This window comes from Triticum urartu, unplaced genomic scaffold, assembly GCF_003073215.2.
Source record: "Triticum urartu cultivar G1812 unplaced genomic scaffold, Tu2.1 TuUngrouped_contig_6531, whole genome shotgun sequence".
Lineage (NCBI taxonomy): Eukaryota > Viridiplantae > Streptophyta > Magnoliopsida > Poales > Poaceae > Triticum > Triticum urartu.
This window is the reverse complement of record NW_024117300.1, coordinates 1-18,644: the sequence shown is the minus strand read 5'-3', so window position 1 is coordinate 18,644 and position 18,644 is coordinate 1. Positions and strand designations below refer to the sequence as shown.

The window sequence follows — 18,644 nt, the reverse complement described above, 5'->3', positions numbered from 1 at the left end:
AAAAATTGGTCTAGTGATGAGGACAAGGTTCTCATAGCAGCATGGGCAAATACAAGTTTGGATATTGTTGGGACAGATCAAAACCGGGATGCTTATTGGGATAGAATTTCAGAGTACTACAACACACACAAGGAATCATCATGGCCGGAGCGTAATGCTAATGCAATCAATTGCCGTTACACAATGATTAACAGAGAGACCTCTAAATTTTGTGGTTGCCTTCAGCAGATTTTAAATAGGCAAGAAAGTGGAAGGACTATACAAGAAAAGGTATGCACCTTTCTTGTAATTCTATATGTGATGTGCAATATTTTATATGTGTTGTGCTTATTTTAACAACATATTTATATGTGCAGTCAAACGATGCACACATTTTGTTCAAGGAAATGGATCTTAAAAAAAAGAAGCCTTTCACACTGATGCATTGCTATGTAGAGTTTTCGAAGTATCCAAAGTGGCAGACAAGAGAAGTTGAAACTTCTCTTAAGAAACAAAAGAAGACCATTGATGCAAGTCCGGGCACAGCCACCAATGATCCGGCTGATGCATCCTCGGTACGTACTGATGCTACCTCGATACACACTGATGCTCTTGAACATGAGAAAAGACCTGATGGTGTGAAGAGGGACAAGAGAGGTAAAGCTGATGACAGTGCTTGCAAGCTGTCATTAGAAACTGTGTGGGCAGCAAAGCTAGAGAAGGATGAGATCAAAGAGGCGGCAAGAAATGCTCGCTATGCACAACAATTGGAATTGCGAAAAGAGGAGATTGCACTCAAAAAGAATGAGGATGCACGAAACGAGAGGGAGGATGCACGGAGACAGTTTGAATTAGATGAGAGGATCATGCTCATCGACACAAGTGGTATGACTGATATTCAAAAGCAGTTCTAGCAAGCTAACCAGAAGGGGATCCTTGCTCGCGGCCTAGGGTAATGTGAGCTATATGTTGTAGTTGTAAGAACTATTTACTGCTTTCTGCTAGTTGAGGACATGGATTACATCACTCATTGCATAAATATTTTTATTGATAGCTGCATTACAAAGACATGGATTACTCGTTTCCAAACTTTTGCCACACATGGTCAATTAGATCAAGTTTAAGATGGTCATGTTCATCGAAATTTCTAATCCGATGAGTCATCTGAATAAAAGAGCTCAGTTCTTCCGTATGAGTACGAGAGACTGTGACTCTTTCTCCCATTGCCTCAAAAGTGCAGCTTTGCCGACCAGTTTGTCGCTCCTCTTCAACTATCATATTGTGCATTATGACACAAGCTTTCATGACATCAGTGATTTCTTTACGTTTCCATCCTTTAGCAGGTCCACGAACAATGGCAAAACGGGATTGCAGAACTCCAAAGGCTCGTTCCACATCTTTCCTAGCCCCCTCTTGCTTCTTGGCAAAAGTTTTATGCTTTCTGCTAGTTGGAGCTGGTATGCTCTTCACAAATGTTGCCCACCGTGGATAGATACCATCTGCAAGGTAATACCCCATTGTGTACTGATGGCCATTGATGCTATAATTCACTGGAGGAGTTTGGCCTTCGGCTAGCTTTGTAAAAACAGGAGAACGTTGAAGAACATTTATATCATTCAGAGACCCTGGTAAACCAAAATAAGCATGCCAAATCCAAAGATCTTGTGAAGCAACTGCTTCCAAGATCATAGTGGGCTCGCTCACATGGCCTTTAAACATGCCATGCCATTTTTTGGGGCAATTTTTCCACCCCCAGTGCATGCAATCTATGCTCCCTAACATACCGGGAAATCCTCTTTCCTCCCCTATTGCAAGTAACCTAGCAATGTCTTCTTCATTTGGAGATCTCAGGTACTTTTCCCCAAAAACTTCACAAATTTTGATCACAAATTTCTTGCAAGACTCTAAATTAGTAGACTCAGCGGACCGGATGTACTCATCAACATAATCAGCTGCTACTCCATATGTTAGTATCCGCATCGCCGCGGTCATCTTTTGCAAAGGATGTAACCCAAGAGCTCCAGAAGCACTTCTTTTTTGCGTAAAATAATCATCATAGTCATGCTCAAGTATACCATCAGCTATGCGGTTGAACAAAGTACGCGACATCCTAAATCTGTGCATAAAAATTAAATGAGACAGGGAAATGAAAAAAGGACCAAAGCAGAGAAGTGTACTAATTACGAACCTTCGTCGAAACAAATGTTCGGGAAAGCGAGGAACTTCTTTGAAGTAGTCGTCCCACAGAAGAAGAAATCCGGCATCTCTTCCTCGATCGATTGACCGACGTCCATGCTTGGAACCGCCATGGCGTCGAGCGTTCTTCCTCTCTTCCTCCTCGCGCTCGGCGAATGCTGCAAGTATGAGTTCATCGTCGCCAGATGAAGATGACGAAGAACTCATGTCCCAAGTGGATGTGTTCATTGTGTTGCGTGAGAAACGATAGAAAAATCTAGGTGAGGAGAGAAGTGTGCTGGAAGAGGTGGTAGGAGTGGTTTATATAGATCGGAAATATGGCCGTTGGAAATATAGCCGTTTGAAAAATATAGCCGTTGGAATATACACGTCCTAATTTACACGTTCCACTGAAAAACTGGGAGGTGTATAATTTAGCAAGATGTATATGGACGTGTATATGGAGATATACACGTCCAAATTTACACGTTCCACTAGAGATGCTCTTAGTGTCGCCCTTGGACTGAACTGGACTGGAGTGGACGCCCACGTGTCGGCACCTATCTTTTCTTTTTAATACCAATAATTCTACTCATTTGTATTTTCAATTTTATTTGTCATATTATTCCAAATCTCATAGCAACATATTCCCGCAATAACGTGCGGGGTTTCATCTAGTAACTAGTATTAATAATTGTTGGCCCATACGCATAACACGGGTCCACCAAAAGCACGCACGGACTGCAAAACTATATCTCGCATTAAGCAAGACAGAAGTATCTCCGGCCATCAAATTCCACAGTAAAGGGCTGGTCTGTTAGCGCACATTTAAAGGAAAAGCAAAGCAAATGAGAGATAGGACCAAATGTAATCAAATACATTATTTTATAAAATATTTAACATTTTTTAAATTCTTTATTAACAATTTTCAACTACCTGGTTAACATTTATGTAGTACAAGGTCAACATTTTTCTGTACATATTCGATATTTTTTTATCAAATGCTTGATTTCAATTTTCTAAAATACAAGTTTATGATTTGTTTAATGCATGATGAACATTTTTATACACATTAAACATTTTTCAAATACAATTCGATACACATTTAGCATTTTTTTAATACATGGTCAACATTTTTCCTATACAAATTTATCATTTTCTAAATGCTTCATTAACATTTTTCAAATACTTGCTCAACATTTTTTTAAATTCTTGATTAACATTTGTATACACATGATCCCATTTTTTCATCATTTCATTAATACATGGTCCACATTTTTTCTATACACATTTCACATTTTTAAATGCTTTATTACCATTTTGCAAATAATTGTTCCACATTTTTTTCAAATTGTTGATTACAATTTTTAAATACATGACCAATTTGTTTCATACAAATTCTATTTTTTGTATACAATTTTCATAATACATGACAAACATTTTCTCTATACACATTTAACATTTTCCAAATGCTTGTTCAACATTTTTCAAATGTTTTATGCAGAGTGTGTTTTGTACACACACTCTCTCTCTCTATATATATATATAAGAAAATGGTTGTGTACTCCTGGGAGTACGTACTTCCGCTTCTCATATACCACATAGATGAATCTTTTATACCACTTTATTATTTTTAATATACTTCATTAGTAATTATTAGATACCCCAAAATGAGTTCCATGAAAAAATTCATGTGAGTCTACATATTTTTAAATGTTTACATATATACTGATGTGTTTGTACGTGAAAAATGTATATTACAAAAAATACATCACAGATGATATTTTTTCAACAAAACTCGTATTGGGGTATCTTAGAATATTTAATAAAGTATATTGAGAATAATAAAGAGGTATAATTAATGCGTATATGAGGTATATTGAGAATGGGAGTACGTACTTCCAGGAGTACAGAAGAGGCTTGCTAAAGTGAGCCTGAGCGCATTGTATTTTATCCTACGCTCCGCCCCATTGAGCGCACCCAGTTGCCCGCTCAGTTAAGCCATTCTCAAGTTAACCCCACCACGTCATCCAGATGGTAAATATTTTAATTTGGTTACCTTATTTAGCGGGCTTTTTACTAGGGTGCGAAACGAGAATGCAGGGTGTAGGGGGTGGAATACTTATGGTAAATCTTTTAGTTCTGTTACTATGTTTGCCAATTTTTTTACTAGTGTAGGAAACGAAAATGTTAAACTGGGCCGGTGCATGCAGATGGTAAAGTATTTTTTTACTAGACTTAAGAGCTAACGGACTAAACCACCCGTAGTTCTTTGTTTGGTAAAGTATTTTCTTCCATTATCGCCTATTCTATTCATTTTACTGCCAATAATTAGTAACTTCCCAAGTGGGGCATATGTGGACCAATGCCATATGATGGTAATCAAATTAATCTTGTTACTATTTCTTCAAGTAGTTTTACCCTCGACTAACTAATCAGCGGGGATGGCGGAGAAGCGGGGCGTACGCGCATACTATGGTAATCAAATTAATTCCGTTACTAGTTTTTCAACCAGTTTTACCATCAACTAACTAATCGGTGGGGAGAACTGGAGCGACCCGCCCACCTAATTAGGCCAGCGCGTAGGATATCCTATATATATATATACACACACACACACACACTAGTTGAATGTCCGTGCGTTGCCACGGACCAACAAATGAATCTATGGCAAGCCCTGGGCTACTGGTCTTTGGTCATTGCGACGTCGCTTTGATATGTTGTCACCCCTGCTCCGAATATACCATGATTTCTCCAAGTCCAACAAACTCCTGTTGCTATTCCCAGCCCCACTCCAAATTTTCATGACTTTTCTTCAAGTATGCCAAATTCATTCCCAATGTCACTAACTTCAGATGTCCTGTGACCTCCCACCACAACATCCGAGCAGTTCAACTGATACCCAATTATGTTTTTTGCAATGTTATATACCTAATAGAAGATAATCCGTGCCTGGTCCAAAATGATCACCTCCGGTTCATCACGTTCAGCTCCATTGCAGTCTGAAGTTCAACCATTCACCTAATTTTGTTAGGTTGTAAAAACGATAACATGCTAATAAGATAATCTTGAGGAAATTACTGCAATACAAGGGAGGTCAAGATTTGTAGTAAATTCTACGGTAATCAAGCCATATGGTGAGAATTATCGACTTTGACCATTTCATTTCCATTGGAGTATCACTACATCCAGCGATGGTGATAAGCAATAGCTGATGAAATGCATACCATTTAACAGGACAAAAAGTCACTTGTGTTAATCTGGCCAATGGGTACTCCTGGTCTCCCTTGCAAAAATCACTTGTGTTAATCTGACCAATGGGTACTCTTGGTTTTCTTATGTTCCTGTTCACAAAGAGAAGTCAGAAAATGCATGTGTGCTGAGAAGTTGAAGTTACTCTTTTGATATTCCCAAAAGAATGCTATCATATTGTATCATAATTTTAAAACTCTATCCGAATTAAGGAATCAGGCGCAGAACAACACCAGCAAAACTATAAGCAAAGATGAAGTTTCTATTAAAACAAGACATCAAGTATTACATAAGTCTTCCAATGAAGAAAATCAAACGGTCTGGCAGAATACCTATAAATTAAGGAGATGTTGTTAGCCAATGGAAAAGAAAAAAATATGGTATCAACTCAAACTAAACCTATTCTCATGAATAACACATGCCACTTCCATGGAGGCAAGTGTATTTTGTAAAATAGAAAAAAAAGGAATATATTGAAATAGACACTTGTGATTTGGGCCGGAGGTGCATGTAAAACTGAACCTACAACTATTTGCATCACATTTATATGACATGGCGTACCAAAGGGAGTAGAAAAATAATGAAAATATACTTTTCAGTATTCTTTTGATTAATTTAAAGATCCAGAAGTTGCGGTTAGTGATGCTTGCAATGAATAAGAGCATACCCCGAAATTTGCATTCACTTCAAAGCAAGGGGGAGATATCACTTCTTAATTAACAGATTGCTACATAATAAAGTTACTATAGCTCTTTAGAAATTTTAGTACAATTAGAAGCCACTCTTTGTATTCAGTAGAAGCCACTCTCTGTATTCAGTAGAACCAATGTAAGTTTCAATTATAACCCATATCAACTCGCACACTTAAAATACCAGGTTATATGTTACAGTGCAAACATAGTACGCAGAAAATAAAATCATGGAACCACTTCGAAATATATAAATGAACCTTGATTCTAGGCTTAGATTACCACTATGCAGATTGTGTTTTGCTACTGATTTTCATCTAATTGGGTTCCAAGATGAGTGCCAACCTACATGAAAATGTGCAAGCAGTTTACTGTAAATTTGTAAGGAACACTTCTTACAACTCCTTTCTTCTCACAACTTCTTTTGGTCTCAAGTTTAGCATTGCTAATTACTGTCAGAACACTAAAACCAGGCTAGATGTAGCAGAAAAGGCCAACAAAGGGTAGCTCACCCAGGTTGCCACCACATGTGGTGAACACCATTCAACCCCTTCAGCCCAGCAGTCCTCACGGTCATCTCAAATCAGTAGACTGCTCGGCGCATGGAAGCAAGGCTGTCGGCCAGCAAGACTCCATCACCATGGCCATGGTTGTTGACGCCAAGGTACTGTACGGACTATTTGTCGATGAACACGACTGCAAAAGGACTAAGATGTTGGCATTGTCGAGCTCGGATAGCATCGGCTCTGAGTACAGCATTGTTGCGGCAGCCGCTGCCCCAAGCTCATCGTGTTCACCATCGTCGCCACTGGCACTGAGTTTAACGTCGCCCCCTCCTTGTACCTCACCTCTCGCCAATCTAACATATGGCAAATAAACCATCAGAGTAAAGTAATGGTGAAACGAAGATTTCTATGTTGCTCCACCACAAAATGCGCTACAAGCCGCCAAGCGAGCACATCCTCTTCATGCTCTTCCCCGAGTTAAAACTTATTTCGGGTGTTTTCCTGATTGGTCCTTCTATCAACATACTCCACAGGTGAAAACATAATCAAATCAAATGCTTACAGCAGCAGCAGCAACATTCGGCGTGTTGTAGGCTCCGTGCGCCGAGACCGAGAGTATAAATAAATTCACACATACAATACAACGAGTTTCCACAATAAAAAGCAGACCTGAGTGATTTCTATCAAGGGCTCTTTTGGCAATTTAAGAATCATCACAACCTACAGATCAGATTATGACAATAAGTAAACATAGTCTACATTGATAAATTCATCAGTGCTATAAGTATTCATTATGACAAAAAGCAAACGTTTAACCATAATACCTGTATGCGGCCGCCACTTGCCAGATTTCCACAGGCAACCTCCTGTCCTCCTCCCGTCCTCCGTCTACCTGCTCCTAGTGCTGTTTATGTTGTTTGATATCGACACCCAACTTGCATTGTTTGGAAATATGTTTCTGATCCGCGAGATATAATCTATTCTAGTATCTATTACATGACAAATAGATAGATTGGATAAGAAAACGATACTACCTCGGTGAACTAAGCTTAGTTCAAAACTGCGACACTTATTTTGAATTGGTGGGAGTAATATAAAACATTTTAAATAACTACTTATGTTAGTTTACAGCCGAATACCAGATTCATTCTAACTAGAGGTAAATACACTGGTGGTACATGAAGTTGCACAACATGTGCAGTTTGGTGCCGAAAATTGAAGAATACAAAAACTGGTACGAGCATGCACGTATGGTGCAATTCGCGTCTAGAGCCGTATACGCCGCTCGTGTGGCATGACAGCATGGCACTAGGCCCACTGTCGGTGACTGGGCGAAATTGAAACACCCTACACTAAAACAAAATTTCGTAAAATTCCCCCAAAATGAGCCTATACATCTCTATGACTGTTGGGCCCCGCCCGCCAGGAAACAGTACAAAGGAAAACCGACCACATCAAATTACAATAGCTCTGATTGCTACCAAGGCCGCTCAGGTTGTTTGTCATTATTAAGCATAATCAGGCCTAATACCTTATATACGGACACGGGGCTTAAATGGGTTGCAGTCACCACGGCCTATTTCCAAATGTTCGTTTATTATTTTTATTCCTTAGAAATTTGTAAAAATACACAAAGTATAATCACAGTAAAACATAAGATTAGAATATGTGTGTTAATGTATTTAATAAATATGAACATATTGTTTGTAGGATATTTAATAAAAATATACATCTGTTATTTAAAAAATATTCCTATAGCTAAAAAATGTTTAAGAATTATAAAAATGTCCATATATTTTAAAACAATATTTGAGAGTTAGCATTTGAGGGTCTGCAGTCTATGAGTTCACTACTTCTACTTATTTTTACATACATCTTTTTAATTATTTATTATTTTTTAAAAATATAAAAGTATTTTGGAAACACATAAACTTTATTGAGACACGTGAACACACTCTGGAGCAACAAAAACACTTTCTCATATACTACATGAATAAAAACGTGAAAACTTTAAAAATATTATACGAAAATTTATTAAAATATATAAACTTTTAGAAATTATTCTTATATTTTATTAAATATATTTTTATTGTTTGAAATTATACAAGCATTATTATAATTCATTAATATTATTTTACTTATAGAAATATTTTTCTCTATAATACGGGAATATTTTTTGTAGTCACATGAACATTCTTTCAAAAAAGGTATTTTATTTTTGTACATATTATTTGTAATACAGGAATATCCTATATTTATTTTTACATTCTTTTAGAAACTAACATTAAAATAGGTCGCAGTGACTGTAGCCCATTTAAGCAATCGAATCCTCTAAACTAGTTACTAACATTAAAATAGGTCTCACATGTTATTAGGTCTAGTTATCATGCACAGTCGTCGTGATCACCGAGTTCTTGAGTTCAAACAATCGTAAGAAACAATTTTTATGATCATTGAGTGGTTCTTACTAAGAAACATTTCCTCTTGTTTAGCATTGAATTGATTTTTTGTTCTACTGGATATATAATTTTGTGATAGTTTTTATCTTTGTTTAGTCAAGTGATTTGTGTACATCTTATCGAGGATAACTCATGAAAGTCAACTGTTATGCAATCGAACCCTCTGAACTAGTTACGAATTTGCTATTTTAAAGTCAAGTGGAGAAATGTTAGCCTTGTTATACGTGTAGATATCGACGAGTGCAAGCACCCAAAAGTAAATGGCTGTTTCGGCAAGTGCAGCAATAAGAATGGATCATTCGACTGCTGGTGTCCACAAGGATACCATGGAAATGCCAGCAAATCGGATGGTTGTGTCAAGACCATAAAGAACACAAGTGAGCACCGCGACCTGCCAACATTTTGTATATAACATATAAATAAAACTAGTTGATCGATGTATGGAAAATGTTTGTTCATCTAAGTATCGTCATTGTTGTTTGACTATGGTTCACACATATATCGTATATATTCCTCTTACTCTGCCACGAAATGCCCTTACTAACAAATGTTGTGTTTGTTACCATTTAACTCATGGTATTGCCGCTAACTCAGAGAGGATATTCTACTAGATTGGTTTGGGGAATCTGCACTTCCAATTGGGTTGAATGTTAGTTGGCGGATCGTCCTCATATGACATATGGAAGTGCCTAAAAGAGCGATGGGGGGTCTTTATTGGGGAACTTGGCAAACATTGAAAGAAATGTCTTAGCTGACAGAATTACGGCCATTTGTGGTGTCTTTGTTCTTAGAAACAGGGAGATATATAAAATTATTAATTACCCACACAAATATCTATTATAAGTAAGTTCATGATCTACACATATTGTGTCCAGTCTGAACTTTAGAAAGGAAACGATAGTGAATATTAAAAAAATGTACAGTATTCTCAACTTTAGCAGATATGCAGCAAACAGCTAGTCCAGTGGTCAATGTAGTATATGCACTGAAAATTAATCTTTATATACATGTATATAATTGCTATATAATTTAAGAAGATTAATAAATATACATGTATGTTCATTTTGCAGGTTTAATCATTGGTCTCTCGGTTTCTGTTGTCCCCTGCCTCATACTTTTGGCTCTCGTTGGAATCTTAATAATCCATAAGCTTAAGCATCACAGAGCTGAGAAGCTAAAAATGAAGTTCTTTAATCAAAATCGTGGGCAGCTATTGCAGCAACTAGTATCCAACAGGTCTGATATTGGAGAGAGGATGATTATCCCTCTAAAGGAGCTACAGAAGGCAACAAACAATTTTGACCATTCTCGTAAGGTTGGTGGAGGAGGCCATGGTACCGTGTACAAAGGTATATTGTCAGAACTACAGGTGGTGGCCATCAAGAAGTCAAATATTGTTGTTCAAAGAGATATTGACGAGTTCCTAAATGAGGTTGCCATACTATCACAAATTATCACAGGAATGTTGTGAAACTTTATGGATGTTGTCTCGAGACTAAAGTCCCATTGCTAGCATATGAGTTCATTTCTAATGGAACCCTTAGTGAGCATCTTCATCATGGATCACCAAGATCAATATCTTGGAGAGACAGGCTAAGGATCGCAGGTGAAGTAGGCAAAGCCATTGCATACCTCCATTCTGCTGTTTCAATCCCTGTTATACATAGAGATATCAAATCTTCCAACATACTTCTTGATGATGCCTTGACAACAAAGGTATCCGACTTCGGTGCATCAAGGTACATTCCTATTGACCGGACGGGGATAATAGCAACAGCAGTGCAAGGGACTATATGATATCTTGATCCTATGTATTATTACACAGGACAACTATTAGAAATGAGTGATGTTTATAGCTTTGGAGTTCTTCTTGTTGAGTTGCTTACAAGGAAGATGCCAATCACATATAGGTCCTCTGAAGGCGATGGACTTGTTATGCAATTTTTTAAACTACTTGAACAAGACAATCTAGTTGACCTACTAGATTCACAAGTTGTGGCGGAAGGAGGTAGTGAACTCCAGGAAGTAGTTTGCCTAGCTGCATCCTGCTTGAAATTAAACGGAGAGGAGAGACCAACGATGAGGCAAATAGAGATTGAACTTGAGTGCCTTCAAGCAACCATGGAGCATGTCCTATTTGATTCAAGAGCAATTGAGAATGAAGATAACTATATTGAAATACGTTATCCATCAATCGCAAGAAGTACAAGCTTGGATTTGATGAGCAGATTATCCAACCAAGAAGTACAAGCTTCGGTTCCACCATCTTTGGTGAGATTGCTCCAATCCCTAGTTCTTGAGCCCCAAATCTTGTTGTGTTCATCCAAGATTCAAAAATCTTGATGTATGAGATCCTCTAGTGCTATCTAGAGAAGAACTTGTTGTATCCCACATTTGATAATAATGGAAGAGGATTTGGGTGGCTTCGGCCCGTGGTTTTTCCCCTCAAGTTGGGGGGTTTTCCACGTAAAAATCTGGTGTCTCTTTGTTGATGCTTGTTGCTATCCAGAAACTTACTCCTACCACAAGACACTAGGCTGAGGAGTGTCGTGCCTGCTGAGTAACATTTTCTGCCTCCATATATGCTGCTGCGTATGTTTCCTTCCGTGGTAAGCAACGATCCTTGAGTTAGTATATGATGTGGTGCTGAGATTACCTTGTTTCCGCTGCAGTTTTCAGTTAACCACAAGTGCATTAGTGTGCTAATTCCCAACAGAGTGGCATGAGAGCCTTGGTTGCTTAGAAGGTTTGCAAATTCCAGCTGCTTGATTGTTGCTGGAAGAGCTGCTCACAATGGCTTTGGAAGAAAGCGCTACTACAAGTGGCATGATAAAACTTGATTCCTCCAATTAGTCATTATGGAAACCCATGATGGAAAACATCCTTTATTGCAAAGATTTGTATGAGCCAATTGTGAAAGATAAGATACCCACCGGTGTCACGGAAGAAGAATGGAGAGTGTTGCACAGAAAGGCAGTAGGTATGATTCGGTTGTACATCAACCACAATATTTTCCACCATGTTCCAAATGACACAAATGCTTATGAGATGTGGCAGAAGTTCGAGTCTACATATGAGAGGAAGACATCAATGAAAAAAGCCTCGGTGATCAAAAGACTTGCAAAGCTTGAGTACCGAGATGGCACAAGCGTGATTGAGCATTTGAATGTCTTCCAATGCCATATAAATCAACTTTCAGTCATGAAGATCAACTTTGAGGATGAGGTGCAAGCATTGTTGCTGCTGAGTTCCATGCCTGATAGTTGGAACACGCTTGTTGTGTCACTTAGCAATTCAGCTCCGGATGGGAAGCTGACTTTGGAGATGGTGAAGAACAGTATGCTGAATGAAGAAGGCAGAAAGAAGGAAAAGGGTGATGCCTCTTCTTCTGATGCGTATGTGGCTGAAACCCATGAAAAGAATGAGAACCATGGACGCAGCAATACAGGATTTCAGCAAGGCAACAACAAATCTAGGGGGAGATCAAAGTCAAAACAGAGAAAATATATTACTTGCTTTCATTATGGCAGTCCGGGACACATAAAGAGCGAGTGCAGGGAATACAAAAGAGAGCTTGCAGAGGGGAAACTCACAAAGAAAACCGAGCAAAAGGCTGAGAACAGTTCAGCGATGGCAGCAACAGATGAAGACTATCTAGTCATTGAAGATGAAGATTTCTATAGTTGTTCGTGATGATGCCATGAGTTGGGTTGTGGATTCAGGTGCGTCCTTCCACATCACATCACACAAGGAGTATTTCACATCTTACACTAGTGGTGTTACTGGCCAAGTGAGGATGGGAAATAGTGGTTCGTCAACAATTGTTGGCAAGGGCTCTATATGCATTGAAACAAACACAGGTTGCAGATTGGTGCTCGATGATGTGAGGCATGTTCCTGATATAAGGCTGAACTTGTTGTCAGTGGGCAAGCTTGATAACATCAAACATCCTAGTTATTTTGGTGAAGGAAAATGAAAGCTCACCAAAGGCTCTTTGATTGTGACTCGAGGAACTAAGCAAGGTAATCTCTATGTGACTAAAACCAAGTTGTGCAATGAGGTGTTGAACATTGCTGAAAAAGACACTTCGGTTGTATTGTGGCACAAAAGGCTTGGGCATATGAATGAGAAGGGTATGCATACTCTTGCTCACATGGAGTACCTTCCTGAGTTAAAAGGTATATCCTTAAAATTCTGTGCACATTGTTTTGCTGGCAAACAACATTGTACTAGCCGAGGAGCCCAGCTGACGCGTGCCAAACCGCCACTCCACGAGTCGTCAAATCCGAGGAAGACGAACTACAGAGGGCCTCAGCCGGATGCGTGAAGGCCGCTCGCCGCCCAGCCGTCATCATCGCTAGCCATCACCATGAGCAATCGCCGCACTTCCATGCCTGCTCCGAAGTGAGCAGGCTGCCACACATGGAACACGAGCACGATGGAGGAGCCACGAGGAACCGGCGTTGCGACACTCCCGGACCATCTCATGCACCACACCATCCGCCACCATGGACATCCAGCAAGGACCATAGGAGAGGATGGCGAGCCAAGACGCCCTGCTACCGCCGCCGGCCGGTGGCGGCAAGGGGAAGGAGCCGAGCAAGCAGTTCTATGGGCGGGATGGGTAAATGCGACGCCCAAGTCGCCCTGCTGGGCAACGGCGCAGGCAGTGGCGGTGGCCAGGGGTTAGTTGTGTAGTCAACGGACTACACAACATTTTGGCATGTACTAGTAGACATCAAACAAACTCTACAAATTTCATACAAGCATATGTATTTGACATCACAACTTTAAATTGACATCACAACTTTGAACTCCTGGCTTCGCCACTGGGTGCAGGGTCTGCTTTGATCTTTAACTCTTTTATTAAATAGAAAACACGAGTGCTTCCTTTTGAAGTCATTGTTTGAACATGACGGTTCTGTTAGTTTGAGCTACTACCACTTGAAATGGAACCAATGAGCAACGCTTTAAACCCGATAGCCAAGCAGGCCCAGGTAACTAGTTCGGTCTGGTTTTTATGGAACATGTGTGGTAGCATAATTTCTGGATAAGTCCATCACTCTCTTCGATATAGGCATAGTATCAGTCATATGACTCTTTTGTTGCCGATATTTCAATTTCTCTTTATCTATTTATCGGACTGTTGGTGTTGAGTGTGACCATGTTAGCTATCCAGAGGTCGAGTGTTGTGCATTATACTTTGTAGCTACTTGATGCTACATTTTAAGTTAAGAAAAGTGCCCTTTATCCACACAAAAAGGCACAGGGGCACCCACATGTACGCATGGCACTAGCGCCAGCTCTGTCCGGGCCACCCACCTGGGACACCTCCATGGCCATGAGCAGCACCATCTGCGTCTCCTTCGGTCGTTCATCGATGAAAGGACAGGGGTCTGACCCCACCGACACATATTTCTTCCACACGGGCGCCCGCAAGTGCACCAAGGCCGGTGAGTCGACGTTGCCCTTCCTGTCCCATGTCTTGCATGTCCCTGAGCTGGATGATGACCTCATGTTCGTCATTGAGGTCTTGTCTCACCACCATTTCTGCGCCATAGACATATCCGGTGTCAGGACGGACAAAGCAACTCCTATGTTAATGGTATATGCGTGGCAAGACGTCGGCCCGGTGTCAGGTTGGTACCCATCACATGACAGTCTCGTGTACGTCGGGGAAGGTTTTGCATCTACGGAAGGTTTCACATAATGGCCGAGGTCGGATCGGAATGGGACATCAGCGTCTCGGTGGTCTTACTCGCCGGCCTCGAGGTGGTGCGAGAAGGATCCAGGACCCGGATGGTCAAACACAAGTCCAGACGCCTCGACTCCTGCATCAACTCTATTCTTTAGTGTATCTAGTAATTTTTTTATTAGAAAATCTTTGCTACTCAGGCTTAGAAATTACAACAATTGCTTTGTATCACCCACTCGGAGTAGGTCAGATGGCCGGGGAATCAGCAGAGTTTTGTTTGTTTCAGTTAAAGACATAGACGCGAGATGCAATGTCCTGATTCTGAACCAGCCAGTCGAAACCCTTGACGGTGTAGGTGCTACAGCCCACTATCTCAAGATTCAGAACCTGAATCCAGAACTCACTCTGTTACCATCATAAGTTGAAGACACGCACGCCTAAATATGATGGAACTGCTACTGTCGGAAAATTAGGCAAGTTTCATGATTAATTCTAGTAAATAATTCATGACTAATTCCAGTTCACACCGAGAGTATACAACTAGCTTTTCTCATAAAACACACTCACAAGTATTGCAACCACGTATGCAAAGTCCAGTTCACACCGAGAGTACACCACTAGCTATGGTAAAATTCGCACATACTAAGTTATACAACATCTAACGACCCTCTAGTGTTGTGATGCTCATTGCGTTTATGGTATTTTCTATGTTCTCCCTTGCTTCTCCACCTTCACAATTACTTAGAGGAAAATATACAGGTTTCTTTGGAGTTGGAAGTGATGTGTTTTCATTCTCTAACATACACATAACAGATGAAATCAGTGGCCTATTGTTGGGATGATCTTGAACACACAAGAGCCCCACATGAATACACCGTACAACTTCATGAAGAGGACAATCCACAACAATTGAAGAGTCCACTAATTCAGTTGCTTCTCCATCTTCCCATATTCTCCATGCCTGACGAATAAAACAAAGTCAAGATAAATTTAATAAATGCCTTGGGTGGTAGGGGCGATGGGAGGTAGTTGGTAATTACATAGGTTATGCAGTGCTTACATAAGTTATAAGGCTACAAAAGTTTGTTTTGAGCTGAGGTGAGCTGATCTTCAATCCACTAACAATCTCCAACAAAAGAACACCAAAGCTATATGTGTCCGTTTTAACAGAAAAGGCACCTCCCATCGCATATTCAGGCGACATGTAACCACTTTTTAAAACAATCAACAAATGAGCAAGGAATGTACAAAAACGCATCAAACCATGAAAAGTATAGTGTTAAGGGTTCTCTAGTTCACCAATTACTTACTATGTTCCAACGACCCTTGTAGTGTTTGCATGATTCTGGTTTGCACCAAAGATTCTTGCCATACCAAAATCTGAAATTTTGGGAGTCATTTCCGCATCCAGCAATATGTTACTAGCTTTGAGATCTCTGTGAATTATTGTTAATCTTGAATCTTGATGGAGATAAAGAAGGCCTCTTGCTATTCCTTTAATTATTTTGAACCGGGTCGACCAATGGAACATGTGTTTTCGTGCATCATCTTTCATGATCAAATATGAAACAAAGCTTGTCATCATGAATATCACTCTGGTCAATGCAAATATTTAGCGATGTATGATCAACAAACTAGAACGTACCAAAAATAAAGGCATCCAAACTTTTGTTAGGTAAGTACTCATAGATCAATAATTTCTCATGTTCCTGAATGCAACACCCAAGAAGTCTGACTAGGTTCTTGTGCTGCAACTTGGCAATTAGAACTATTTCATTTTTGAACTCAACTATACCTTGTCCAGAACCCTTACTAAGTCTTTTGACCGCAACCTCATATCCACCTTCTAGGATGCCCTGCATGAAAAAAATATTTGTTAGTTATGTAAAACTTGGAAACACTTTTTTTTACTCCTATAGTCACCCCTACACACGAAGAAGTGTGCTTTAACCAATTTCCCGTGTACCCCAAAATATGATAACTAGTACAAATTCAACTCGTCTTAAATCTTGCCGATTTGCACAATATCACATCAATATGGACATGTTCCACTCATTCGACATCCACTTCGAGATGTAATAACTACTTGGTCAACAAAGCTTATGGTTGGATAAAAAAATTGAGAGTCAAGTGTCTATTCTGGAATTAAACAGTAGTTGAAGAGTAAATAAGATTGGTTTGTTTTTGTACTCCAGAGCATGTTCTACTGTAAGTACCACTTCTTATTACCTTGTAAACTTTTCCAAAACCTCCCTGTCCAAGCAAGTTGGAATCGGCGAAAAGCATTGTTGCTGAAAGGATGTCTTTATAGCTAACAAATGGAAATTCTGTATTTTCGCCTTTGAGTTCATCGGATGTGCTAAAGTATCTTTGCATTAGTTTCTTCTGGTTTTCCTGCTCTCGCCATTTTCCTGCAGGTTAAGACATTCATTTTTCCCACAACACTTGCACTGATGTCATATGTGAAAAAACAGAGCACATTTGTTACTCCACCTCTGTATTTGTATGTCCAAATGAGGGCTATGCATGTAAGTAGCAACATGAATGCTATAACCGGGAGTAAAATCTTTAGTAAACTGCTCTTCTTGTCGCCTACAGAAATGCATGAATCGGAAGTTTAGGATCCACACTTGCATATGAATACCATGTCAGATATGTCAAGCTAATTAAGTACCTATACTATGGTAATTGGAGAACCTGAACTACTGTGGTAAACGAACGACTTGATATTCTAGAAAAAGTATTTGATCTTGCAATATGCCCGCACTCCAAATTAAATAGTTCATTGGCTACTGTCAATGCAAGAAGAAAAATGCATATATTGTCTTATGGCTTTTGCAAGACATGAACTCTGAAAATAATTTCCAACGTGCTTGAAAGTGAAGAGTAGGAGCTGTATAACTTACCTTAGTAATCAGAAAACATATCTTATGTATTTATAGAATGATGTTAAAAGGAATGTTATGTTCTATATTCGATCAAAAGGATCTTCCAAGTTACCCCCTTTCTCTTCTCGAAAACATAATGTTTTGGATATGGAAAACTTTAACAGGTCACGCGTGATTGTTGCCCGATTCAGTTCAGATTTCTCCTTTGTTTTGTTTGGTTTGTTTCGTAATCCCCTTCAATCTACCTTATCTTGAGATTACCTGCGAACTTAACCTACTATATATTGTTCCATTGCCTCCTCTTTCTCCATAGCTAACGAAACCAATCTAGAAAATATTTTCTTGAGCTTGAGTGCGGGCAAGTCATGGTATAGTCATGGGCTGAGAGGCAAAAACATTAGCACACATTGTGAGGGGCTGCAACAGTGCAGGGTATAGTCCACGCATCCTTGCTTCTGTGTGTCGTTGTGTCGGCCCAATGTGAGGGGCTGCAACAGTGCAAGGTGCCCTGCCGCGGAGCTCCTTCCGCGGGGGAGCAGGGTGCGGCGACCTCCTTATTCAGAAGTAGAGGCGTGTGAGGTCAAAATTAACAAATTTGACCTCAAAGCTTAAGTATTTCACAAACTAAATTATTTTTGAAACAATTTCACACCGCAGACTTTTTTGTGCAGCGCCCGACAGTAAGGCGCTGCACTCTAGTGTGCAGCTCCTTACAGCTAGGCGCTGCACAGTGTAGTGCAGAGCCTAACTGTCAGACGCTGCACAGGTGTGATGCCTAAGTGTTAGGCGCTACATAGTAGAGATGCAACGCCTTGCTATCAGGCACTGCACACTAGGGGTCACCTGTGTGAAATATTTTCAAACACAGTTTAATTTGTGATTTGTGAAATAGTTTCGCTTCAATGTAAAATTTGTGCCTTTTGCCGCGTGTGAGTGGGGGAAGGTCCACGGACAACAAGCATGTGCACAAATGAGGGAGCAGCAGAGTGGCAGCGCCAGGG

At 39.9% G+C, this 18,644-nt stretch overlaps 2 protein-coding genes and 2 pseudogenes across 5 annotated transcripts; 2 read left to right on the top strand and 2 right to left on the bottom strand.

Annotated features, from left to right (window-relative positions):
• The first annotated feature begins 12 nt into the window (after nt 1–12).
• Nucleotides 13–935, top strand: LOC125530747 (annotated as a pseudogene).
• A 118-nt stretch (nt 936–1,053) lies between these two features.
• LOC125530746 lies at nt 1,054–2,221 on the bottom strand. The gene has a single exon (XM_048695147.1). It carries the CDS (start codon nt 2,101–2,103, stop codon nt 1,054–1,056), a length of 1,050 nt encoding a protein of 349 aa, XP_048551104.1. The 5' UTR covers nt 2,104–2,221.
• Nucleotides 2,222–2,286: 65 nt separating this feature from the next.
• Nucleotides 2,287–12,753, top strand: LOC125530744 (annotated as a pseudogene).
• A 2,480-nt stretch (nt 12,754–15,233) lies between these two features.
• Nucleotides 15,234–18,332, bottom strand: LOC125530743 (cysteine-rich receptor-like protein kinase 10). 4 transcript variants are annotated; one of them, XM_048695146.1, is made up of 7 exons: nt 17,249–18,332; nt 16,985–17,149; nt 16,551–16,611; nt 16,401–16,464; nt 16,066–16,303; nt 15,816–15,966; nt 15,234–15,716 (listed from the first exon to the last, which is right to left on the bottom strand). In XM_048695146.1, the coding sequence occupies exons 3-7, from the start codon at nt 16,590–16,592 to the stop codon at nt 15,414–15,416; spliced, it is 798 nt and encodes a 265-aa protein (XP_048551103.1). In that variant the 5' UTR covers nt 16,593–16,611; nt 16,985–17,149; nt 17,249–18,332; the 3' UTR covers nt 15,234–15,413. The 4 variants fall into 4 exon arrangements, with proteins under 4 accessions (XP_048551103.1, XP_048551102.1, XP_048551100.1 ...); XM_048695145.1 differs by lacking the exon at nt 16,401–16,464 and having other exon boundaries at nt 16,985–17,166; nt 17,249–18,328; XM_048695143.1 differs by having other exon boundaries at nt 15,289–15,716; nt 16,401–16,611; nt 16,985–17,166; nt 17,249–18,324.
• Nucleotides 18,333–18,644: the final 312 nt, after the last annotated feature.